This window comes from Clytia hemisphaerica, unplaced genomic scaffold, assembly GCF_902728285.1.
Source record: "Clytia hemisphaerica strain Z4C2 unplaced genomic scaffold, Clytia hemisphaerica genome assembly, whole genome shotgun sequence".
NCBI lineage: Eukaryota > Metazoa > Cnidaria > Hydrozoa > Leptothecata > Clytiidae > Clytia > Clytia hemisphaerica.
The window spans coordinates 152263-179512 of NW_027103657.1; the positions used below are offsets into that span (position 1 = coordinate 152263).

A 27250-nucleotide genomic window follows, 5' to 3' on the forward strand; every position below is an offset into this window, starting at 1 on the left:
CCCTTTAGGGCGGCACATACTTGTGCTCTTCACTTGCCTTGGTAACCCCCCCCCCGTGTGGCGATAGAAAAAAAACTAAATGTGGGGATTACAAGTTATATTGTTTATATCCAAAAAAAAAACAAATAAAATTCTCAAAAATATATTTACCGCCCAGCTGGCACACAACGTTGTTTCAACGTTCATCTAACGCTATATGGACGTGTGCCAGCTGGGAGTGGGGATTCTCTGTAATTCCCAAATGGGATGAATTTTTTTTTTCTCAGGGGATGATATTTTGGCCAATTTTTAGACCGGAGATAGGGTCGCACCAGTTCTATGACACGGGGGTGTTATCAAATTTCATCCTTCAGGTAGGATTTGGTTGAATGTCGATACATAGGTGCGGTATAGTGTCATTCATATGTGGGCAGATCAATGATATTCAATCTCTAGTAAATTCTATTGGTCTAAATATTTCACTTTATCGATACATGTTTTCAAGAACTCTGACTGTCCCATCCTCGTTGAAGCCGTAAAGAGTTCGGGAGAGGGCGTTAAAAACGGGCGGACTTTTCTAGAATGGCGTCTAGCCAAACTTCTTATAATAGTGTCAATTTGTATTTTATGCATCATTTCTTGGCGTTTGCTTAAATTCTTATGTTTTTCCATCAAGTCTTCCTTTTCGCGTTCAAATTTACGTATTTTCGCCGTCCAAAGGTTAAAATCATTGGTTAGACTGGACCCTGTGTCAACTGTCTGAGGAATCGGGCTAGAGTTAAAGCTGTCACTAGACTGACGTGGTATGAATAGATTTTCGCTGTCACTCGAAGCGGGCGATAAGAAATCTGTATTTGATACGTGGTTTTCCTCGATAAATTCTGACTCCCTCTCGTAACCGTTCGTAACCTGTGCACACAACGTATCTCTGCTCGTAAAATGTTTCAGATAGTCTCGTAGTTGGGTTACGACTTCCTGGATATATTTCGCATTTTCGAAAAGTATTTTCGAAACATCATCTCGTAACCTTTTCTGCTCTGTTTTAACGTTTACAAAATTCTGCATTAATTCCTTATAGCCTGGTTGCATATCTTCCCATTGCGCCCGGCTGGTAGATGAATTTTGAAGCTCTATTCTCAGGTGTTGAATAAGATTTTCTTGCTCTTGTATTAGGTTTTCCTTGGCTTCCTCTGACTCACAATTTTCGATGGAATCTTTTAAAATACCTAAAGATGAGAAAAATAAAGCTCAGTAACTTGAAACATTTCGTAATACTGGATACTTTCTTAATTTTTTCTCTGTGCTTCAAAAAGAAGTATATCTTTACAATAGAAAAGAAGCTATCTTCATGAAAAATATGCAGAACCCAGGTCCCGGGAACTAAAGAGTAATGTCATGTCAATAATCAAAAGCACCCGGTCTTTCACCAGAAAGGTTCATTCGATACGAACTTACTCGAGTTTTCTTCAAAATTTCTTATCATGAGATAGAGTTTGACGACCAAATTAATTATAATTCGTGACATATTAAATTCAAAAGGTTTTACACCAAGGAAATTTATCATTTATGTTACAAAGGAACAGGAAAGAAGTTCATTACCTTTGATATGAGCTTGGGAGTTTGGAAAAATTTGTCACATAAAATGAAGAAATGGTTTTACACTAGGGAAGTTTATTACTTTCTATGTGAACTTGGGACTTACTTAAGCTCCCTTCCAACTCTCTTCTCATGAGATGGAGTTTGAAGATCAAAATAATTCGTCACTTATTAAATACAAAAGGTTTCACACCAAGGAATTTTGCTCTTCCAACTGTGATCATGAGATGAAGTTTGACCAAAATTTGTCACACAAAATGAAGAAAAGGTTTTATACTAGGGAAGTTCATTACCTTCGATATGAACTTGAGAATTGCTCAAGCTTTCTTCCAACTCTCTGATCATGAGATGGAGTTTAACAATGCCTTCTTCCTTTTCATTTAACAGATTCTCCAAATCTTCTTCTTTTCTCTTCGCTCTTTGTCTTTCCTCCTTTGATTCCATCATCAAGTTCTCCAATACCTAAGAGAAATCGACATTAAGACATCAAAACGTAGAGTTTGCCGGACCTTCCTTTTATTCAAATTAGTCAACCTTCCTTTTTCGAATGTTTTCTTAGATTGAACCCAAAGGATGGTTCTACTTCTAGCAAAACTTAGCCCGGGGTCCACTTAAAGCTTTTTTTATAGACTGGATGGCGCGATCAAGTGGCCCGGTAGTGTATGGTAATATGCTTTTGCTTAGGCGGACTGTAAAACAGTCCGCCAGATTTAAGTTGTTTTAGGAAGGTAAAAACAGTATGAAGCAATATTTTTATTTAAAAATAAGGGATTGCAAATCTGTTAATCGTGTTTGTATCCAATTTTTGGTTATATCTTTCAACTTTAAGTAGTTTTATTGTTATTTGGATTTTAAATTTTTTTTCTTCAAAATGGCGACCTCGCCAAATGCTCCTAGTCTACTTCACTGGACTCAGCGTCATAAAAAATTATCAAAAAGCAAAGTTCAGCCAAAAGTAGACTCTAGTCTAAGCAAAACTTTGCTTTCTGATGACTCTTACCGAAGTTTTATGTTGTTTCTAGTCAATTTTCTGTAAATCTTTGTCCAACGTTGCCATATGATGGAATTTTAACTTCTCTACTTTCGTGACCCCGTTACTCTACCTAGTTATAGCCGACTTTTACGACGCGTCACAGCCGTGAGACACAACAACATGTTATCCGCTCAAAAGTAGATAGAATATATACCTACTCTACTATAAGCTAATATGATATTAAAATGTTACCGTTTCCTTAGCAACAACAACCAAGCATAACTCTTCATAAGCCAAATCTTTCTCTTCTAATTGATTTCGAAGATCTTCAATCAATTTCTTCGTTTTCTCTTCATTCATTTTATCCATATTGATGGTCACATTGATTGGTCTGAATAAATCTTCTTCTATTTCTTTGTTGGTTTGTTGTGATGAAACTAAAAGCTGTGATGATACCTCAGAAGTGACCTTGAAAGAAATTTATTCATAATTTCAATTCATTTTCTAGAAAATACAGTGTTGACGCTATCTAATTCAACCGTCTGCTTTTTGTTGCGCTTCAATATTCGATAATATTGGAAGTGACCGTCAACAAGAAATTTTCTTAAGGACGCTTTACTGTTCGATACGCTCCCTTATTTGAAGAAAATGCGTCGACTGTACTTTGGATTTTTAGTGCTCATTTCGAAACAAACAATTTCTACTACGCTTGACTTTCTTTATTTTGATTTCTCTTTGAATAATTAAGGACCGAATGAACTTCTCCTTGATAAAATTATTCCGGCAGTTCCGGTAAAATAGCTCTTATTTCGGCGTTCCAAGTTAGGGAGAACTTCCTAAAGTTGCGGTACTTTGCAGTACAATATTTTTTTTTCGACACAAATTTATCCTATCCTTACCTCTTGTAGGTCTTCCCTTTCCTTAATATCACTCTCATCGTCCACCTGTACGGCCGCATCTTTAACTTTCTTTTTTGTAGATTCAATTTGGTCGTTGTCTTTGTCAGACGTTGTGGTGGTTGAAGAAGCAGATGATTTGCGGGAATTCGTTCTACGCTTAATGTCTAGCTCCTACAGAAAATAAATATACAATCGACTCTCAATTTATGATATTCATGACGTAATGTTTTCTACGGAAATACCCCGGTTTTTTCCAGTAGTGGCAAATCTAAACTAGACAAAAGTTGTATAAAATTTGCCACTACTGGCAAAAACCGGGGTCTTTCCGTATAAAACATTACGTCATGAATATCATGAATACAGTGAAGTCACTCTGCACTGAGAAATTTTGAAGTGTCAGATATATTCTTGTTAAAAAATCATTGAACAAAGCCTCTCTTTCATAATCAAACCGATGAACTATAGTTCGAACCTCTACAATTCAAATCTTTTTGTAATTCGAATTAAAATATTGTTCCCCTCAACTGGAAAGTGGTTTAAGTTACTCTCTATAATTCGAATCTTTTCTCTAACTGGAAGAACATTTTTTGTCCCCTGAAGATCGAATTAGAATTAGAGAGTCAACTGTATTTCGAACCAATTATTCCTTTCCTTGAAAGAGTTGAAATCGAATTACATGTTTTCTTTATAAGAATGGCCAAAAATTCTGAAGTCTTTGAACGTTTTGAGTTTTGAAATGTTCTTATTTTCACCATTTTGTGCATTTTCTTAAAGAAATCTTTAAATCGATTTTCAAGTATTCGCTCGGACCCAGGACTATCACTAATAAAATTAAAATAATCTCACCTTTTGTAGTTTACTTAAATCTTCAAACAGATTCTCCAATTCATCATCTTTGATTTTCACCATCTTCAAATGTTTCATATTTTCATCTCGCTGCTCAATGTACTGCTGATGGAGATTCTCCAATTGAACACTTTGACTTTCTATGATCTCCCAGTCTTTCTCGATCTGTGATTCAGCCGTCTCTAATTTCTGTGTAAGTTTGTCAATCTCTTTCATAAGCTCTGTGAGAAAGAAAGAAGATTCTTTTGTTTTGTGGTGTGACCATTGATTCCAAGCCCAGAGGGCTAGAATCGAGACTCCTGGATGGGAAATAAAGACACTTATGGTCTTTACACAAACGCCGGATTGAAACTAAAATCTATCGCTAGATTTCAAAAAATGCAGTCCTCAAAAACAAAGGAACCGCTAGATATAATCCGTCGTCACGATATGATGATGGGAAATAACTGGCTTCACTTCTTCTTGCCTGGGAAAGGTTAGAGATTCTACTCTACAATCAGGGACAAAATATTTGGCACAAAAGGGAAATTCACCGGGGTGTTTTGAAACCACAATCGATTTGTAAGTGCTCTAAAGTAGGTTCGAAGGGTAGAGTTTTAACTCTGAGTTTTAACGCTAGACTTAAGACTTAGGACCTTAGGATCTGAGGATCCAAAAGTTCAAAAATGGTCTAGTAGGGCTTGAAATATAGCCTAGAAACCCATAAATCCCTCCCAGATCGAAATACTTGATGAAATCAAGTTGAAGGCCTAAAAATTGACATTCTCGCTCGAACTTCAATTTTCGAAAAATTGTAAATTAGCCAAAAGTGCCAATATATTATGACCCTGATTGTAGCCCTTCGGACTTTAAACTCAATGGGTGTGACCAGACTGCCATAAAAAATTGACGATCAGGGGGAGACGAAAAACATCGGTAAACTTTTAAGAACTATAGGACTGTAAATGATTATGCAAATGACAAGATTCGCAAACCTGTATCAGTTGGTTTCTGTTCTTTCTCTGTTTCAAGTAAATCTTCAATCGAATCTGCCTCCATTTCATGTTCATGATACATGGAGCTATGCAAAGGTGGGTCGCCATGGAGATAGTGTTGACGTAACTCTTCAATTTCTTGTTTAAGTTCGTTATTATAGATTTGTAATAACTCATTTTCAGTTTTGATTTCGTTCACTGTCTTACCAGGTATTTCAAGCAAGTTTGGACAGTGTTCGTAGGTTCTTTCCTCTCTCGATACAGATGCGCTAATCAAACCAAGTTCGACGCATTTCGATAACTTGGCTCGTAAATAATTCACTTTGTCTCTAGAAACGCGTAATTTTTCGCGTAATTCTTCAACCTCTGCCACGGAGGGTGCATCTTTGACCAGTTGTTGCAAATTCTGTATTTCGACACAGCACTCGTCCACAAGATCAAAAAGCTCTTTAACCAAAGCTTCATTACCGCCAGCGAAACTCGAATTCGAAAGAGCTGAGAAGGAGGGTGTTTTAACATCGAAGAGACCCTCCTCCTTTCGTAACTCACTAAAAAGACTCTCTTCCCTCGATGAAGAATGTCTTCTTTGCTCTTTCTGTAGCTCGTCTACACGATCTCGTAAATGCAGGATCTTAAGCTCCTTCCCAGCGATATCTTCAAGAAAATTATCAATATCCTCATTCTGATTTTGAATAATTTTATTTCGATCGCGAACTTTGTTTCCACATTTTTTTAGTTTCGATTTCAGTTTTTGGACATATTCTTCAGTGTACATTGACGTGTCTGTTAGATCTAAATCGTCTATGTCTGACACGTCACTTAAACCTGTGAAAAGAGAGTAGTAGATTTTTTGGAGTTTATACAGTGGAGCCTCCAAAACTCGAACACGCATGGGGGAACACAAATTTGTTCGAGTTAAGGAAATTTCGAGTTATGGAGTAAGGTTTATAAGACATTGAAGGGGTTGTTCGAGTTGAAGAAACATTCGAGTTATAGAGGTTCGAGTTATAGAGACTCCACTGTACAAGACGTTCATACATAAGCTTTGTTATGTTTGGTGGTTATGGATCTTCGTTGAACCTAGATCTTAGACCTGCTGTGCGGCTTGTCTTATAAAGCACTTATACCTATTCAGAGAATGACGCATTCAAGATATAATAGTATCTATACAGAAATTTTGAAGAAGGCACGAAAATATTGGATTAGGACGAGCTCTCCAACAGTTCGTAACCTGATAGCAGCTGTGGAGTTTTCTACGCGACACGCTGAAGCTCTAAAGATCGCTGAAAACTAACTGTATATTTTCGCCCACGTCTTTAGAGCTTCAGCGTACTGGGCCAGAAAATACACAATCTGTTATCAGGTTAACAGTTCGAGGCTGAGCGGGCTGAGCAGTTCCAGTACAGAGGAATGGAAAAAAGTGGCAATAACATATGCGTAAATCAATAAAAAACATCAAAAACATGTTTGTGAATTTGAAATAATGTTGGATTGATTGGTTTTGTTTGGAAATTTAAATGAGTTTAACTTGAAAATCTCTTCGGAAAAATTCCTTACCTGCTTTTTGACCACCCAAGTATTTGCTCGGAAAAAGTTGTAGATTAGAAAGCTGAGCTGTGTTTGCAGGTAACGAGTTACTTCTTCGCACGCAGCTTGGACAAATCTCTTCGTGTGCTTCGGTTGATTGTTTTCTGATTAGGATTTCAGGTAATGTGATGTTAGCATTCTCGAATGACATTTCTTTGGCTGTTTTTGTGGATGGTACTGTATTTAAAAAAAATGCCAAATAAATCAGACGTTGGTAAAACTTCACATTTTAGATTCAAATTTAAGTCCTAATTCCTGCTAATGTAACCTGAGCTATGTTTATGTTGTATGTACTGTTTAAGATTTCTTAAGTGTAAAGTAATGTCCAGATGTTCAGCCAAATAAGACCGAGCCTAGAGTCTACATCTGACTGAACTTTGCTTTCTGATAATTTTTGATGACGATGTGTCAAGTTAGTGCTTAACATTTTGGCAAGCGAAGCCTTATGTTCTTATATAGTTTGTTCTTATAAACAAACGTGTAGAATAAGAGCACTTGACAAGGTCGACATTTTGAAGGGAAAACACTAAATTCCAAATAACAAAAAGACAACTAAAATGTGGAATAACTGTCCGCCAAACAAAAGCTAAAAATTGAATACTACCATATACTACCAAGCGCTATCCAGCTCCTTAAGTGGACCCCTAGAATAATTCCCAATACTTTACTAAAACTTTTTCAATTATAATTCTTTTGAAATAAATCATCTTATTATACCCGTTACCTAAAATATTCTTTTTGATAAGTTTGACGGATTAAAAGGATCATTTCGTCTCCAAGGTTTTCTAGTATTCTCCTCAAATTTCATGAATAAACAATTCGAAATTTTTTTATCATAAAGTTCTTGTAGTATGTATGTACAAACTAATAATGGTTAAAGTCAACAAATATAAGATTTTCAAGCAAATGTGAAATTTTAAACTATGAACTTTCTAAATGAAATCGGGTTTAAATTCCTTTTTTCTAATTGGGAAAACGTATCAGAAAGAAGTGCCTTGAATATGAGTTCAGAAAATCCAAAGTTCCCCCATCTTGTCGGTTATAAACTTTTATTCTTCTTGATGTAGCTCTGTTTTAACCAATGCCTCCGTAAATAATTCAAAACTGTTCGGGGTTGCCGCCAGTGAGGGGAGAAAGCATAGGTGTCTGAAAATGACTTGATTTTGAGAGAAAATACCTGGTTTTGAGATAAATTACAGATTTAGAGATAAAATACCTGATTTTGAGAGAAATGACTTGATTTTGAGATAAAATACCTGATTTTGAAGCTTGTTCTATTTCGAACGATATATCATGACAATGAACGACACCTCTCGTTCTCGTTCCCAGTCCCTCGTTATCAATGACGTCATCAAACACATCTTTGCGCGAATTTGAATCTTCGTAAAGCGAAACGACTTCTTGAGAATTTCGTAATTTTTGTCGTAAATCTTCGATGATGTCTTCTTGTTCGGCGTAACTTTGATGAAGTTCTTGTTGCTCTTGTACGACGACGCTTGTAGTTTCGTCTCTTTCGACCAAATCTTTTTGCATACTGCTATTATGTGTCTCTAACCCTTCGATCTAAAGAATTATTAGATATTGAAACTTAACTCATTCACTTTAAGGAGACTTCTGGTTTTTTGATATTTGTTTGAATATTGTAAAGGAGGGTTGAGCTCAAGCCTTAAGCTGATGTATCGTCAAATTTTGTATTGATTAAAGTGCACAATGTAGCTGACGCACTTTTAGGCTTGAACCTCGTCAAGAGTAATGTTGATAAAATTTTCTAGAAAACGTTCGTTACCTGTTTGCGCATGTCTTTATTATCGTTCTCCAACACATCACAGCGCGCGGTCAATTTCTCAACTTCTTCTTCTAGCTCTTGAACCAGCTTCACTTTCTCATCCTTTTTTTTTCTTCCTACCACAACATCATTTGAAAGTTTAGTAACTTCTTCTTTATAGCTTAGAATCTGGTCTTCTTTTTTGCTCAGCTCTTTACACATTTCATTAAAGTTTCGCTGCATAATCGAATTGCTCTCGTGTGCTTCACTCATAATTCGTTCCTGTTCCTCTACGATGGAGCGATAATCATCACATTCCTTCGCAGAAGCTTCAATCTTGTATCGACACTCCACCATGTGTCTTTCCAATTCTCGGTACTCGTCATCCTTTTCTTTCAGCCTCGCTTCCAAGCTCAAAATCTCATTGGTTAAACGCTCCTCATCTCGGTTCCAGTCCTCTACACGTGCTTTTAAATGATTGATTTCGTCCAGTCGGTCATTCAGAGTTAAAGACAATTCCATGAAAGATTGTTGGCTGATTAATAGCTGTTTATTGGTTTTCTCCAGCTCCTCGCTAACTTCTTTGTACCTGAAAAAGGGAATGCATTAAATACTCTTTCGATCGCACTCGAAGGATCTTAAATGATGAACATATAGTTAAAGATGGTAAAAGTCTATTTTGCTCATTATAGTAATTAGACCAATGCCGATACATCTTTTCGACCGTAGCCGCCAATTGCCGCGCGGGCATTTTTTTTGCCTGCTTTATCCCACTAAAACCGTCACAGTCCTTTTTTCGCACCTATAGACAATAGAAAAATGTATCAAAAAAGGATTGGATCGAGTTTAGGGGGATAATTAAATACGCGCGACTACGGTCGAAAAGGTATATTATATATCTGCCTGGAAACGCAAGGAAGAACGTCATTTTAACTTTGCCACGTAATCAATAGAAATTCTACATTCTTTTAGCTGTGTGACGTCACATTGCCATTCCACTGCAACGACTTTCCCAATTTTATTGACTATTTTCTGAAGCGGGTTTTGATAATATGATCAAAAGGGATGGGAAGAAATATCAGCCTCGAAATTCAAAATAGTCCGACTTTTCTAGACAAGGTTTTTTATTCAATTGACCTTATCGGAGTTTTTGATTTTTCTAAAAAAGCGATGCATTGTGGGATTGTTTCGAGTGTATTACAATAGAATTCCCTCGAGGAATTCCTAAGAGATTTCTATTGTAATACACTCTCAACAATCCCACAACGCATCGCCTTTTTTAGAAAAATCAAAAACTCCGATAAGGTCCATTGACATTGATTTGACTCTTACTTTTTCTCTTCCTTCACTCCTTGCTCTTCCAACAAATGCAGCTCTTTTTGAAGTTCCATGATCTCGTGTTCCTGTCTCTCAACTGATTCCTCCAGATCTTCCTTCGATCGAAAACGACCAACCTTTCCAACAGGTTTTTCAACTTCTGCAACACTTGCAATCTGTTGACTAACACTGATATTTTGTTGTTCAACATTTTCTGCATCCTCTTTTGTTTCTGATGTTATAACACCAACAAGATCGGTTTCGCCTTATAAAAAACAATAAAAAGAGGTCATTAAAGTTTTATTCGAAAACCTGGGAGCCACTCATCTTTTGACTTTTCGATAGACTGGATGAGGACTCGACCCGAAGGGCTAGATGTCGTGCTTTAAGCCATCGCTGGCAAAAAAAAATGAATATCAGAAAAAATATTGTTGCTATTGTTTACGGAAACCCGTGCAGCTTCTGATTGGTCAAGCACTGAAATTCTATTGTAATGTCACGTGACCTAGGTAGGATTTCCTACAGCACAATTTTCAGCCGAAGCACGACATTTATACGGGATTTATAAATCTATGATCCAAAATTTTCAGAGAACTAAGTAAAGTATCTGAGGAAAATACGACACTCCTATAGGTAGAATTAAGGTGTTTGTTATTTTACGCTAAAACACTGACTGATAACGACGGTAAATCAGCAATAGCGTAGCTAAGAGGGACGCAAAATTTATGTAGGAGAGCAGATTTTTATGACACTGTAATTATCTATTCATGGTATTAAAAGATCATTATAATGGCATAAAGATCTGCTCTCCTACACAAATTTTGCGCCCCTTTTGGCTACGCTACTGAATCAGCACTTTTACCGTCTTCGATTTTGCCGGTCAAAACTGTGGTTTATTCCTCAGTCACTCTGCCGTGCGCGAAACTGCAGATAAATAAACATGTTATTACCTTGTGTATAGCGACGAAAGAAATCTTCCATTTCAGAACTCAGTTCTCCTTCTTTCATAAAAATATCAAAATCTTCTTCCTCTTCAAGTTGGATGTTCTGTTCAGCATTTTGTAAACTAGACTCAACATTTTGAGGCTCGCCTCCAACTAAGTATGAGTCCTTCTCAATACTTTGGTTCCCATCTTCAAAAGATTTGGAACTACTTTTAAGCAAGTTCGATTCACGATTTGGAGTTTCATTCTCAGCAGAGTGAGATTCTCTTTCAACAATTTTGTCATCCTTTTCAACACTTTCAACATGTTGAATCATCAAACCTTCTTCACTCTCATGTGAAAAAGACAACATCAAATTCCCTTCATCAAATGTCATCTTATCATGTGGAATTGTGCTTTGTAATAAAAATTTCTGACTCAACAAATGATCTTCTGAATCGTGCAACGAACCATTTAATATTTCAAATGATGAATCTTTTGGTGTATCTGATGTCCTCTTGTTGAATAAAAGTTGTCTTTCCAACTGCTCAATTGTTACCACATTTTCAAGATTCTGTTGAACAAGCATCTCTTTTCCCTTCTTCAACAAATTTATTGTTGCGTTCAACTCTCTTGTTGTTGAATCAAAATGTTGGTTCTCATTGGATAATGTTGATTTCTCGCTTGTCATTGGTGCAATATCATCACGTGTCTCTTTGCTTTCTTTCGAAAGTTTGCCTTGATGTACAATCTGAATGAATAAAAAAGACTTAAATATTTAACAAAGATTGAATGCGAAATTTTTTGGAATTTCTTTAGGAGGGAAAATACTTGGCCAAGAGATGGAAATGTAAGCTGGGGACTACAATACGATATACCTATGGTATTCTAGTTGTCGAATTTTATATTGGTTCGTTTGTATTATGTGCAAACCATTTAAAATAGTCAAGAAATGGTCGACCAAAGAACGGCGCGTCAAGTCTATAGCTTAACAGCATCAGTTTTGCAGACCAGATTCTAAAAATTCACAATAAACGACGATGTCGAAAAACAGGGACCAAATACGACGACCTCGTAAAACGTGCTCGAAAAGCGACGTTATCAAGAATCGGAGGCTCCAAAAGGGCGACGTCGACCTTCTGCGAATACAGCATGACCTTTGAGAGATAAGAGAGATAAGAGAGACCATAGTCATTATAAAAAATCTGTTTCTTTCTATTATTAACGGTTAGAGCTTGCGTACCTCAAATTGTTTTTTTTTGCATACCTTTTGATCATGTGATTATAAAATGAACCAATCCCAAGAGTAAAAAATGGTAACGTGATCAAAAAGTATGCAAATCGCAACTTACCTTTTATTTACAACAAAGGAAAAGTTGACAATAAGGCTAAAACAAAACATTTTCAGACCAGGGTGTTTTATAATGGCGAGTTTATGTATTCGAGATAAATCGAAGGGGGACGGTATAAAGCAAAGTTGACATATCTCCAAAATCACCGTCCACTTTGCTCAACGACGGTAAAACCCCCAAAATACCGTCGTCTGTTTAGGTGAGCAAAGGCAATATAGAGCCGTACATCGACTATCGACTTTGTTTTGTATCGATTCCACTTACCGTCGCCCTCGATATCCTCCGATACATAAATTCAGTAATGACTATGGAGAGACACATACCTCGACCTTCTTCTTTTGGAGTTCATTTTGTAATTGTTCTTCATCGTTGGTTTTCTTCAATAAATCTTGTTTCAACATTTGGTTTTCATATTTCAAACTTTTGATTTCTTCTTCGAGCTCAGCTTTCTGATATTCACTCATAATGTTATCCTGTGAATTGAAAAAATGAGAATTTGTCTTTCCTTTGGTCGACTGTGAAGTGATCAAAATTCTTTCTCGGAGGATGAATGGAGACAATATTTTGTACGTGCATTAGAAATGGGCTATTCCAGAAAAAAATTGTACCCCTATGTTGAGGAGATCTTTTTTTTAAGAAGGTGACCGCCCTGGATTTTTTTCCAACTTTTAAGGGCCCCCTTGGATTTTTTTCTCCCATTTCTTTGGACCGCCCTGGATTTTCAACCCGATTTTACTGACCACCCTGGACGTCACACCTCCTCAACATAGGGGGTACTGACTATTTCTGGAGTAGCCTAATTAGGAAATTAGGAAAAAGTTTTTTTGATGTAGTCTTGAAGATAACTTCTTTAGATAAATAGGTACACAAAAATACCACTTTTAGTATCAGAACGCTCGTTGCTATTAAATGGTACCAAAGTTTATACCAAATTATTTAACATCTAATTATTTTACCTTGAAAAAGAGGATATTCCCCGACCCAACATCGTCCGATAGTGCACTGTCCGATAATTGCATCTCTTCTTCTTTCTGATTGTCTTGTTTTTCCTCTAGTTGCTCTTTGAGGCACGAATTTCTTTCCAAAACTTTCAGATTGATATCCTCCAATTGTTGGTTTTCTTTCTCTAGCTCTAAAGTCCGTTTCTCTGATGTAAACAGCTTAGCTTTCAACTCACTATTCCTCCTTGTTAAATCTTCGATCATGAATTCAAGCTCCTCAATATCGGCTTCAGAGCTAGAATCATCATCTTTGCTACTACTAGCAACCATCGTTTCATCGAGACAAACTTGGGTTGATTTACTCGATGTGTCAACAAGTTTGATTTCAGGCCACGTGTGTGATAATTTTCGGGTGAGCGAGTTTCGTCTGCCTCGCTGTTTCATACTTTCCATTTTTAGGACAGAATTTTCAATCTCCATACTGTTTAGCTTGTCTTTCAATAATTCCAATTCTTTCTTTGTAGCAACAGCCTGTAAACTCTCTCTCCTTAGACTGGAATTACGCCTCAATAACATCCCATTAGCCTGTTTGATTTCATTATTAGCCTGTGATACAAGTATAGCCCCTTCTTTAATGGCTTGTATTTCTTTGGGCATTGCACTAGCCGGAATGCTCGCATCATCGAACGAGGATAAACGTCTGCCAAGATCAAGCACAACTGCTTCTATGATGGAGAAAATAAAGTTATGATTTTGTAATCCATTTTGTTTCGAATCTGTTTAAAGTGTATCGGAAAGGATTACTTCTACAAATTTTAGCGCGCTTATCAAATGCTAACTTGTAATCTGATTCAAAATTTTTCGTTTGGCTTGAAATAGGGAATCAGTTTATGTTTCTTGTCATTTTGAAAACCTCTATAGAAAGCTAAGAATTCGTGTCCACCTAGATCAAGAATAAAAGTAAGCGGTGAGAAAAACTTTGATCATTTAACTCGCTTCCCTAAATACCCCTAACTCTATACCAGAGTGTATTTCACGTATACCGCCGCTTATAGTACAATAACGAGTTTCAAAATTTCCGTTGATATTGGGCCTGTTTACAGACAAACAAATACTATATACTGGGCTTTTCCAGAAAAAGTTTGAATATGGGGGGGGGGGTGGAGGATATAACATTTTTTGGAAATTTATCCCCCGGACATTGTAACTTTTGACCCCCCACACAAGCATTAGTTGACCCCCTGGACACTCAAAATTACCCTCAAACAGAGCAAATTTAGCCCAAAACAGAGCAAGTTTACCCCCCGGACAAGACAAACTTTGTAGATTTTTCACTACCCCCGTACACTATATCCTCCACTCCACATGTACGAACATTTTATGGAAAAGCCCATTCGGAATTTTACAATAAAAGAATAGACTTGGAATAATATTTTGTCAAAAAAGTTGCGATAAAAAGTCACCTTCATCGTCTCTGGAGTTTTGTCCGGAAAGTGTTTTATTCTCCATAAATATAATTTTCTCTTCCAGCTCCTCTACACTAGAATGAAGCGCTTGTATCTCGATATCCAAGACAGAGATTCGTTGTTCTGCTTCTAGTCTATGTTGGACTTGACTTTGATGGTCTTCTTGTAGCTGACGGTGTTCCTTTTGTAGAGCTTTGAACCGCTTGGCGAGACCTTCTGATTTCACTTCTTTCTCGATGAAGCTGTTAGATTTTTCACGGCGCATTTGAGGTGGATGAAGAATAGGTTTACTTTCTTTGTCTAATGAAGGACTTTCTACTGTTTGCTCCTGAAATTTAGAAAGAGATTTTTGATCTTCATGTCAGTGAATTTGGTATAAAGGGTCTGAGAAATTAAACTTTTGAAATCTTAGGTCCCTGATACCTTGAAGTCACACGAGAATCACAAATATCAGAATGTTTTTTTGATAAAATTAAAGGGATAATCAGATGGTTTTAGATATTCTTTTGTCCTGAGCAAAACCTCAAAATATTTTTACCTAGATATTTTCCAAAGTCGAAGTTGTTGATTATCCCTTTAACCAATTATTTAAGTATGTTTTCGACCGCATTTGAGGATAACCCCCAGGATCCATCACGTCGACCTGAATGTAGAGGGAGGGCCTTTCCCTGCATTATCAACTTATCCTGGACACTAAGCATTAAAGCAGAGGGGCACCATTTACCATTTTTAAGTCCTATCATTTTTAACCCCGTTTTGCGTTAAATGCACCTTTTTGACCGTAGTCGCGCGGTCAGGCGCGTGCCACTTAATTATCTAATTGTCCCCCTAAACTCGATCAAATCTTTTTTTGACACATTTTTCTATTGACTATAGGTGCGAAAAAAGGACTGGGACGGTTTTAGTGGGATAAAGCGGACAAAAAAATGCCCGCGCGACAATTAGCGGCTACGGTCGAAAAGGTGTATACAAAAACTTATGCACCATAACCGAACGCTCTATTCTACGATTCCGCATTTCTGAAAGTGTACTGTAAAAGATTGGAAATTCCAGGAATACAAAGGATTTTGATTCTCCAGGAATCACAATTTTAATACACTCTTTTTTTTTATAAGCCTAACGTTTATAACCATACTTAGGCTCAAAATCACAAAAAAATAAGCATAGCTCGAGGCTGAAAAATTTCATCAAATTTCGAAAATAGGGTCAAATGTGACATTGAGTATCATAAAAATGTAAAAGTGAAAATGAAAATCTGTCAAAATTGACGATGTTTTGAAAAAAGCCTTCGTAAGCTAAAAATGGAATTGAGCCTCGACCCGATTTTCCCGTATGCTTATGAAAAAAATGTATAGAGTCAATTTTACGTAAAGTTTTACCTGTTCCTGTTTCTGTTTTTGAACCAGGCGTGCCTCTTCCAACGCAAATTTATTTTCCGCCTCTAAAAACTTCATTTTAGCTTTCAAACTTTCACATTCCAATATCAAGGAATTCTTTTCACTCAACAAAACGTCAAAATCTGCTTTCAAAGCCGATTGATCTGGACTGCCTTGCTGTGGGATATGTTTTCCATCCGGTAAAGCAATTTCGTCTCCAGACTCTTTCAGCTTCTGCTTGAGATATTCTAAATCGCCTTCGAGGTATTCAATTTCTTGTTTTAACTGTGTGTTTCGACGTTCTGCTTCTGTTGCTTTTTTACCTGAAGAAACGAAAAATGTGTATTGAGGAACATAAGGATTTTGTAATTAATTTCAATTTTCAACCCATATAGTGTCACTGACATCAATTGAGGTCGCCCGATTTTTACGGTTCGGTGTGTCCGGTGTGACCTAGGAACGCTGGGATGCATTCTACCATGTTTTATCCCTGTCCGAATGGTATAATTTTTTCTTTAAGGCCGGTCTCCACTTTCGCGCGACATGAGCGAAAACTTTTTGACGGTTTTGTAAGGTCATTGGTCGGTTGAAAAATGAAGTTATTCCATTGGTCGAAATTGACGTAACGGATGAAAAAAGTAGAACATCCTTCGACTTTTTTTTTGTTCGTTCTTTAATGACGTAATCTTTTCTTCAGGCAAAAAAGGTTAAAAGAAAAACTGTCGCCCATTTCACGCGAAAGTGGAGACCGGCCTTTAGAGTGTGCGCCTATTTGAAGAAGGAATACTTAAAGATTCAAAGTCACGGAGTGGTGTTTTTTTTGTTTAAAATGCGGAATTTGTCAAATACTTGGCGCAATATAGTGGAATGGTAAAGTATTTAGAATATGCGAGGTTTTGATTTTCGCTTGCCATCATAATTTTGAAGTATAAATTAGAAAAAAAAATTACGAGCCTACATTGTTAACAAAACAAACACAGAAAAATATATGTACTTCCCAAAACCCAAGCACAAAAATAATTCATGAATATTGCCCTTATGTATTACAATGAAGTAAATACAGTCACTCTCATGTTGTCTTCTGACCAGCCACCAGAACCGTTGGAAAACCAACGGATCCGGCGAGACTCGAACTCACAACCATGTCATTCGCGGGCATTTGCTCTACCATTGAGCTACGGGTCCATGTGGAACCCGAGGACTCAATTGCAACTGGGTAGAGCTGGAAAAAAATAGTAATTATATCATTACCTGACTCTTGACACTCCTTTTTGGCGCATTCAAGCAACTCGTTTTGGTCAAACATATCATTCTTGTATTGGTCTATCAGCGCTTCCATTTTTTGTAATTGATTTGCCAAAATGTGGTTCTGCTTCTCTAAGAAAGTGCAATTGGCATCAGATAGCTCGTAAGCATGCTGCAAGTCCTGGTAACTCTCTTCATCATTGACGCCGTTGTTTCCGCCCGAGGTGAAAATCGCGCCCTCTTCTAATAACTCATCTTTGCTCTTACGCCTATGCTCCTCCACAAATCGTTCCTTATTTTCTTTAATCGATTTCATTTCGTGACGTAATTCGCGATTCCTCTTGATCAGCTCCTCGTTGTCACGTTTAGCGATTCGTAACAAACGCTCCAACTCACGCGCGGTCGCATCGCCCGACGAGGAGATCTTGATAACAGGCTTCAATTCACTTTCGGAAGAACCATTCGGTAAAATACTCAACTGGGTACCATCTTGGTTTTGCAAATCACCAATTTTGACGTCATGTTTGAAAGGAGATTCCATAATGGGTGCTCGACTGATTTTTCTCATCGGCTTGGGCGACGGAGGGGGGATATGAGAATTTCCCATACGAACCATGATGTCCTTGATGGAGTCAAAATTGACAGCGTTAACTATATGTTGAAAAGTGTAACTTGAACGTCTTGAACTGCCCGCTAAAAATACAATAAAAATTGCAGTGTGTTTTTAGAAAGGAAGCTATGTAAATACACCTTTTCGACCGTAGCCGCCAATTACCGCGCGGGTATTTTTTTGTCCGTTTTACCACCCTAAAACCGTCTCAGTCTTTTTTTCACGCCTAAAGACAATAGGAAAAAGTGTAAAAAAGGATTGGATCGAGTTTAGGGTGGTAAATTAAATAATAAAGTGGCGCGCGCCTGACCGCGCGACTACGGTCGAAAAGGTGTATTGTATGAAGTTTTTGGTTGAGGATACAGACCCATCAAAAATTTGATGTTATTGATTCCTAGTGATACTGCTTCCAAGCTCGGCCCAATCCCTTTTGTGTCATTTAGGGTTGATATGGTATATAGCACGTATGAGGAACCCTCAAATTTTACCCTAGGTAGAGGAAGCTCGAAATTATTATTTGCTGTTATGTCAAAATTCATAAAATTCAAAAAGACTTTAAGGCTTATCTTGTTTGATTATAAACAAAAAGACATAGATTTGATCAAGTGAGGATTTTTGGAGTAGTTGGGCTTCATCTGTAACTATAATCTACGTTAATTGCAAGTGTTAAATCACTAACCAAACACTTGCCTAACGAATATATTGAGCAATAAACTTTAAGGGAAGAAAGTATTACAAGATCAAAAACAGGTGAAACTTATTTTAGCAGAAGTTTGGGAAGAAATTTTTTAATTTGTCGCTTTCATATGAATACTAAAAATTTTGAAATTTCTACCCGGGAAAATTCGTTATTTTGAAGTAAGTACACATACGTCATTTTCAAAGCTTAAAACAATTACACGAAATTTTTGAAGCCTTCGGATGTTGTAAGCCTAAAAATGTTCTTAACATGTTCTTATTTTCACCATTTTATGAGGATTTTTGTCCGTTTCCTAAGAAGTTGAGTGCTCTCTAAGGTCTACGAAGCCTTAAAATGTTCTTAACTTGTTCTTAAAAATTTGGCCATCGAAGCCTTATGTTTTTATATAGTTTGTTCTTATAAAAAAAGTGATACCTTTTGAACTAAGCACTTGATAATGTACTGAATAAGTGCTACCATATTGAAGTTGGCTAATTCCCATCTCTTGAAACAACTTTATAAAAATGTTGACGTCATTTTTCTCCGATGTCGAAATCTGCGATGGAGTATTGCTAGATGACGTTATATGGCTCTTCTCACTGCGTGCTTTTTCCAACTGTAGGGCAGAAAATTCATTCTGGAGTTGTTTATTCTGTTCGATTAATTGATTTGAATGTTGATAGCTCTCATGTAGCATGCTGCTCAGCTCGTCAATGATACACTCCTCCTGTGCGTTTAAATTGACCTCACTTCGTCGAGATTTCAAAGTATTTAACTCATTTTGTGTGACCACGACACCTGCATTATTCAAGATTTGCTTCTTATTTGTTGTTTGCATGGTCACACTGTAAATGGTGTCTGATTCTAATTGATCAAATCCAAATTTACGGCAAATGCTTAACAAGGTGTTCAGAGAAGCTTGATTTTTATGAGCTATTTTTTCTAGAGATATGTTTCGGTCTCGCTCAATTTGTAAGAGTTCTTCGAGACTCGCTTCTTTATCACCTTGTAGCGCTACAATGTCTACCATCTTGGTTTGAAGTTTTAAGATCCGTGGTTGTTTGATGACACTTAGTTCAAGAATTTCACTTTTAAGGGTCTCATTATCTCCGATTAACTCTAATTGTTTTATGGCCTGATCTTGGAATTTAGCCTGGATATCCTTCAAACAAGCCTCAATTCTTTCAATATCTTCATGTAATTGAGAGTTTTCTTCAATAAGGTCTTTATTTTCCATGAAAATTTCTTGTGTTTTTGAATTAACGTTACGAAGGCTCTCGTTTTTCTGTCTGAGTTCCTTAACGCGACTTTTCAGCTGCTCAAGTTCAGCAACATTATCATCATTCGACTGTCTCGTTTTTAGTAAGTCGTTTTCTTCCAATAGTTTATCAATAATCGACTTATATTCATTGATTGTCGAAGTTTGTTCATGAGTTTTCTCGGAATACTCCTTTTTCATAACTGCGATTTCCTCGAGAAATTTTGTTTTAGTTTCCTCGATTTCCTCGACAAATCGTGTTTGGTTCGCTGATTCGATTTCGACGAGCTTCTCTTTCAAGTCTCTTTTTTCATCTGTTAGCCTCGTGTTCATGCAGAATAAATCTTCCAAATCCGCGGCTAAAGTTTTATTCTCCGAGTCTAGCGTTTTTGCCTTTTTACTGATATCATCTCGCTGTTTTTCGAGAAATAAGATCGCATCTTTATTAATCATCGATTCTTTTCGATCGGAATCGATTTTTAAACCGATAGGTTTAATATCGTACTTTTTCAGAATTTCTTGTTCTTTTTCTTCAAAACTTGAATAGCATTCTGCGAGTTCTTCCAGAGCCTCATTGAAAACATCATGTCTCTCGATAATTTGTTGATGTTTATGCAAACTATCATCTAAGTTTCGATCGATTTTTTTTAGAAAATCAATAAGTGAATTTTGTTTCTCGAAAAGCTGTTCCTCAAGATCTTCATATTCCTTATGAGTCTTTTCTTTGTACGATTCCAAATCGTTAACTGTATTATCGATAATTTCCATTTCCTTTTGAAGAAAATCCGATTTTTGTGTATTATCGTGTAATTGTTCGATTAAAATTGCGATTCGATCTGACGTATCGTTTAAAGTTCTACGAAATTCTTTATTTCGCTCTTTCGAATCTTCGATACTTTGTTCGAGTGTATCGAGTTTTTCACTCGATTCTGCTCGAAAATTTTCCAACTTTTTGGTTCGTTTTCTCATCTCGTTTTTATTCTTCACCCATCCACTCAACAACCTTTCGATTTCTTTTTGATCATTTTCCTCGAATTCAGTCACCGATTCTTCTCGGCAAAAAGAAAAAGAATTATTGACACTAAAAGATGATTGAAGAAACGAATCGATCTTTTGCACGATTGAATCGATATCTTCGTCAGAAACTCCATCAGCCTCGAACACCGATTTTACAGACGTCATAATCGATGAAGCATCCTCGAATTCACGCATTAACATCGATACAAAACTCGTTTGATCAATTCCTTTTCGAAATATGTCGATAAATTTATCGATTGATTCGGTTTGAAACGATTCATCTTGATCTGACAATAAAAAGAAAAATTTACGCTCAGAAAATGTATATATGTTATGTTACCTTTTCTTTGCAGCCCTCCTACCAAAATTATCATTCAAAAATGACCGTCCGTGCGGCCTAAAATTAGGTCTATGAAATCAGACCGTTACAGTACGGATTACAATTTGAGTAAATTTGGGCTTAAAATCGACCCACCCCCCCCCCCCCACCCCGTTTATTTGGAACCTAAGAATACTTTCTTACCTTTGATTAGATGATTCAGAAGCATTGTTACAACACCTAACATCATATCCCGTTCAATACGCCTCTCTTCCGCTTTGGAACGCGCGGCGTTCGAATGATGTGCTTCATCAAAGACAGCAAACAAGTCATGCAACGAGGTAAGGATTTTATTGACATGGTTTTTCCCTTTGAATGAAGCGTGTATTGAATCAACCAAGTTTTCATATTGTTTTTGTTGGTCGGACGCATGTCGATGATTGCTGATGTCAGCATTTTCATTCATTTTTGTATCACGTCTAAAACCAAATCGAGAAATACATAGACTAGCACACCAGTCAAGTTAGAACAAGGTCACTCAAGAAAGGTGAACATAGAAGTTAGGTAAGCATATGGAGAAAATCTGTCGGTGGGAGTGGCTGAAAACGCCTTGTTACTCAGCACTCTTTCACTAACTTTTTCTCTCTCCAACGATGTTCCTTTTTTAGCAGACACCTGCATGCCTTTTGACTCTCGTTTTCTGACATGATCATTTAACAGGCTACTTTAGGCGTACAAACTTTTGCGAGGCCGAAAAATCGCGAAATCTACGACATTTACTTTCGCGAATTTGACAAAAAAAGTTTCGCGAATGAGGTATATTTTTAGTAGAAAATTCAAGTTTTCGGTGCACGAAACCAGTGTTTTGATCGTTCAAATGTACCTCGAACCACAATTGAGGGACTTTCATGATAATTTCTACACTAAGTTTTATACTTGTTATCATCAAAAAGGACAATTTGAGTAAATCTTCTTTGCAGATTTTTTTTCGCGAGCATAGACTTTCGCGAATTACACTCTCAAAAATTTTCAAAGACATTTACTTTCGTAAAAAGGGCTAAAATTCGCGAAAATCTCGAAAGTTTCTGCTTGAGAGTTTCTGCTCGCGAAATTTTGCACACCTAAAGTAGTTTGCTTGTTTACGGGATACATAGTTAACCCAGCTGGCACACAACGTTGTTTCAACGTTCATCTAACGTTATATGGATGTTGTGAATGTTAGATAAACGTTGAAACAACGTTGCGTGTCAGCTGGGAATATAAAGGAATACTCCAAGGAGGAGAGGTATAGTAAAGTACCCTTGCCTATTTTACGGGACTGTGCTGTCGAGGTTCAAAAAACCCTAAGTAGAAAAAAACAAGAAAAAATGTGTACTGAAATCCCTTAATTTTCTCTAACGTATTTCTTTTCCCAACTATAATACAAAGCTGATACAATCCAGTTGAGTATTCGAGGAGCTCCAAGTTAATCCAGAACAGTAAAAAAAATTATACAATAACTTACCTCTCATGCTCTCAAAACCATTTTTTTTCATGTGTCAAAATCTTGCAACAAGGCCCTAAAAAATGATCGATAAAATTTCATTTTTTTTCCAACATCCCTCAAAAAAAATGTTTTAATATTGACACAGTACCTAAATATACAAAACACAATTTAGTCAAAAAAAAGGATTTGTGTTTCGAAAAGTCCATTGTTCTTTTTTCATCATTTATTTTTTATTAGAAACTTATCTTTTACATACACGTTTTTTTTTTATATGAATGATGGTGTAAATCCATTCCATCATGGATATTCTTAACTCTTTTGGGAAAATCATCCTAAAATATTTTTTACAGTATTCTTAGGTTAGGGATCCTAATTCAGACTAGATTTAACATTTAGTACATACGTCTCAAGCATAAAATGGCATTTTTGAAAATGCTCTAAAAATGACATTCTTAGCTTGAGTAGCCAAACTATGATGAAGATATTCTTAGCATTATTCTTAATTTTTTGGTCATTTTCATCATGGACATTCTTATAAAGTGTATTCTTATAAAAAAAAGTGTGTAACGACTCTGCGCATTGAGTTTAGAAGTCCCAAAGGGCTAGAGCGGGATATTTAACCTTTCTTAAGCAAGAGAAAGTGAAACCTTACAAATTTGCGCCACATTTAGAATGATGGATTGAATCTAACTTTGGATAAACTAAAATGGATACTGTTATAGTGAGTTCCCTATTTCACAGGACACGTTTTTTATAAGAACAAACTAGACTATATGAAAAAATCAGGCTTCGATGCTCTAAATATTAAGAACAAGGTAAGAACATTTTAAGGCTTTACGTACCCTAAAACCGCCGAATTTCTTTTTCGGAAATGCCACAAAAAACTCACAATGGTGAAAATATTTAACCTAAAAATTAAGGATATCTGAAGGCTTCAAAGATTTTGGATGTTCTTATAAAAAAACGTGTATTTACTTTTTTACAGCAAAAATTCCATGATGGTGGTATTGATACTATATTCTTTATTTTTTGTCTAATTTCATCATAAACATTCTTAAAAAGTATATTCTTCTAAAAAAGCAGGGGCAGTTGCCCCAATAATTTTTCAAAAATAATTTTTTTATTGTTGTTTTTTTGTTTTGATAAAATTATTTATTGATTAAAACTATTTAAATTGTTTCAATCTGCTGTTGGAAAATAGTTCAAAAATAGGGTCTTTTTATCTAAAAATTCTAGAAAATTCGCCAGCTAACGGGGGCTTCGCCCCCTGTACCCCCACCAGGGCCAGCCCTGGACCCGTTCGGCTTCAACTTTTATGCCCCTTCAGTAATAAATTGCTTCCTACAGGCCTGAAAAGGCGTGTATTACTACACTTTTTTTTTATTAGAACCCAGTTTATAAGAACATTGAGGCTGAAATTCGTCGAAAAATTAAGAACATCGTAAGAACATGCCCAGCCTCAGTTTGGAAAAAATGACAAGAAACTACAATTTTTTCCTCTTTTCAAGCAGTTTTAAACGAACTTAGGGATGGATTTTCTAAAATCGAGAGTCAAATATTGTCCAAATTTTACCAATTTTAAGTGCTCTTTATTTTGCATGGTATTGTCGATTTAGAGTAGTCTGAAAAATTAAGAACGCATTTAAGAACATTTTAGGCTGAAAATTGCTAAAAAAATAAGCACATCTAGGCTCAACCAAATTTTAGGTGTTCTAATAAAGAAAAAACGTGTAGTTAGTAATGTCTTTATTGAAACAAACCACCATAATTTTTTTCAAAGTTTGTTGCTAATGTTTACTTTGAGATTAGGACATAAGACTTGGAGCCAAAGTTATTTTGTTAGAGGGATAAAATGTTATTTAATGGAAAGATCTTTCTTCCCATACCCAAAAATGTCTACAATCGTAGATAGAGTTTCTGAAACTATAAATGGGCTAAATCTCAAATAACAAAAGGGAAAAAAATCGCTTCGGATAACTGAAAGTTCGAATAACTGAAGTTTGAATAACCGAGAGTGTTTTTGCCTGAGTTAAGCAGATCCAAGGGGAACGTCATCTCACTGCGAATAACCGAATACACGCTTCTTTTTTCTTAAGAATACACTTATTACTGATATACTTACACAAGAATTACACCTCTAAATTGCCAATAATACCCCAGTAACGCTTAATATTCTCCAAGCGTGTATTAAGTGTTAAATCTAGGTTAAATTTCTATCTTAACCTAAGAATACCGTTAGAATATTTTAGGATGATTTTCGCCAAAAAGTTAAGAATATCCATGATGAAATGAAAAAACACCATTCTTATAAAAAAAGCGTGCAGGTTCGAATAACGGAGAGTCTACTGTGTACTCCGATTTTTGTCTCCGCTGAAAATGATTAAATAAACAAACCCTCACTGCAAACTACTGTGTTATTTTGTCCATTCTCACTCAATTTCCTGGCTTTAAAACAGGAATGAAATCAGTAGCGTGGTGGCATGGGTCAGGGTGGGGTTTTTTCAAAGGGGCGCCAAAATACGAAGGGTGAAAAAAGACGCCTCTAATTACTAATTTTAGCCCCCAATTTGCTCTTTTTCACCTTAGATAGGGCAGTTTTCGGCTAAAAAAGAGAGAAAATACCCAAAAGTTTTTGTGCTCGCTTCACTCGCGTTATTTTTTAAAAATATTTACTTAGGGGGCGCCAAAATCAAAATCTTCTAAAATTGCCTCCCCAGTTTGCCCGAATTTTAGTCGACCCACCACGCTGCTGAATAAAATCCCCCCAGCCAATGTTTAAAGTTATCTTTACCCCCACTCGCTGAAAAAATCTTACCAGATCTGTAAGACGGGGTGTAGTTTTGTTCTCACTCTTTTTTCCAAATCAATTTTCTCGTCAAATGCAAACAAAATCTCCAGACAAAATAAACAAAAACAATATCCCTGCAATAATTAGGAAGCCATCTGCCGTATTGCTGCCCACGAAAACATGCTTACATCAGCACAAAATTTCCTATCGAACATTCGAACATTATGTTTAGTGTGTTTCAACTCATATTCAGAATTATTGTTTTTTATATTTTTTGTCTGAAAGAAATTTATCAACCCGGTTTCTTAGATGAATTTGACATGGTTTCTATTGTCTCAAGCTAGCATCTACAATCGTGGTAGATCATTGTGTATTTCATATTGACGTTTTTCAGTAATTAAAGTTTGAACGAAAGTTGCGATTGGACTTCATTTCATATGTTATTTCGATTTTGGGGATTTCAGTGGCTACTAGGCTACATTTCAAGCATTACAGGGACAATTTTCAGCTTTTCAGTCTTAAGTTTTATGGGGGTTTTATGTTAAAAGTTTTTTCTTTACATAAAGTGTTCCCGTTTCATATCAGACACATATTTCATATCGGGACTGTGTCTGCCTATTGTTATATTATGCTGATATAAGCAAAAAAATATTTTTCTTTTCCTTTTTCTGACCAATCTTGCTCCACACCCATGTCGATCCAATGTGAAAAAGTTAGTGGATTAAAATTGACGAGTAAGCAAACGATATCACTCCAACCTCGTACCCAGGGCGATAAGCTTTTTGACGTTATAGATGGGCGCTTAGGGTTAATCGTCTGGCCATCCCCGCCCTCACTTTTGCCGCCTGACCGCCAACGATTCGCCCTGGCTCGCGAGGTTGGATATCACTCTTATTTAAAAACAAGATATTTAAACTTAGTCAGTTAAGACTCTACTATTTGCGACTTTTATACTTATATTTTTATCAAGTATTTTGTCAATGATTGTATGAAATCCAAAAATGAGGAAGAGGTGAAATTCTTTGTACTACATGCTAAAGGGAGTGGTTTAACCATGGACTGTTACGCCTCTGTTCTTACCATTGAGCTTAAGCTAGAGAAGAAACTTTTGATGAGAAATACATGGATCCACTTATTTTGATTCTGAGAACCGTGTGGTTTTCACACTTACGACGTATTAAAATTAAAATCTCCAAATTTTGAAAACTATGCGGCGCTAGATTCAGTCCATCATTCTAAAAGCGGCCAAAATCTTAAGGCTTCACATTTTCTTGTATTGGAAAGGTCGAAGATTCCTTTCTATTCATTCAGGCTTTAAAATCAATGGTCCCTGTTATGCTAGCCAGGAAAACTCGAGATGCATAAATGGTATACGTCTGTATACAGTTTCACGTCAATGCGTCATCAGTGGGGATAGGAAGCCTGGGGCGAAGGACAATAAGAACGTCATAAAAAATAATTCCAGGCTATAAAGGGCCTTTTTGGAGCCATAAAAACATGATAGAACGTTAATGATGGATCAATAATAGTACCCTCGTTTCAAGCGTCCGCGATTTCCTATTTCCTAAAAACTTTCAAAGCCGACATGATATATGTGAGATCTAACGCTATAATGACTTTTTATGTATTACGCATGCGTAAGGAAACATTTAAAGATTTTATGTTATTCAGCATAATTAGCATATAATAAATAACTTAAGAAAAAATCATCAAAATTTATTAGAGCACTTTAGTTGCCGCACATTTTGTTTACTCGATATTTTTCCTTGTAAATTATATACACGATTTTTTTTATAAGAACATCCAATGTTCTCATTTTTACCAAATTAAGAGTATTTTTTTCAGTTTCTTAAA

The 27250-nt window shown here is 36.4% G+C and overlaps 1 protein-coding gene across 1 annotated transcript; it reads right to left on the reverse strand.

Moving 5' to 3' along the window:
- Positions 1–363: 363 nt before the first annotated feature.
- On the reverse strand, positions 364–25676 carry LOC136803193 (uncharacterized). The gene is made up of 20 exons (XM_067059927.1): positions 25459–25676; positions 22627–22681; positions 21327–21601; positions 18964–21090; positions 17246–17932; positions 15998–16317; positions 14616–14946; positions 13168–13877; positions 12535–12684; positions 10887–11610; positions 9952–10201; positions 8641–9208; positions 8111–8417; positions 6825–7031; positions 5268–6092; positions 4294–4514; positions 3448–3618; positions 2801–3016; positions 1869–2037; positions 364–1205 (listed from the first exon to the last, which is right to left on the reverse strand). Exons 3-20 carry the CDS (start codon positions 21586–21588, stop codon positions 442–444), a joined length of 9009 nt encoding a protein of 3002 aa, XP_066916028.1. The 5' UTR covers positions 21589–21601; positions 22627–22681; positions 25459–25676; the 3' UTR covers positions 364–441.
- Between the last annotated feature and the right edge of the window lie 1574 nt (positions 25677–27250).

Coding starts and splice junctions, on each gene's coding strand:
- LOC136803193 (XM_067059927.1), bottom strand. CDS start 21,588: ATGAATGAAAATGCTGACATCAGCAATCATCGACATGCGTCCGACCAA. Junction 10,202..10,886: donor CTTTCGTCGCTATACACAAG/GTAATAACATGT, acceptor GTTTTTTATAAG/GCGAAACCGATCTTGTTGGT. Junction 6,093..6,824: donor CTTGGGTGGTCAAAAAGCAG/GTAAGGAATTTT, acceptor CTCTTTTCACAG/GTTTAAGTGACGTGTCAGAC.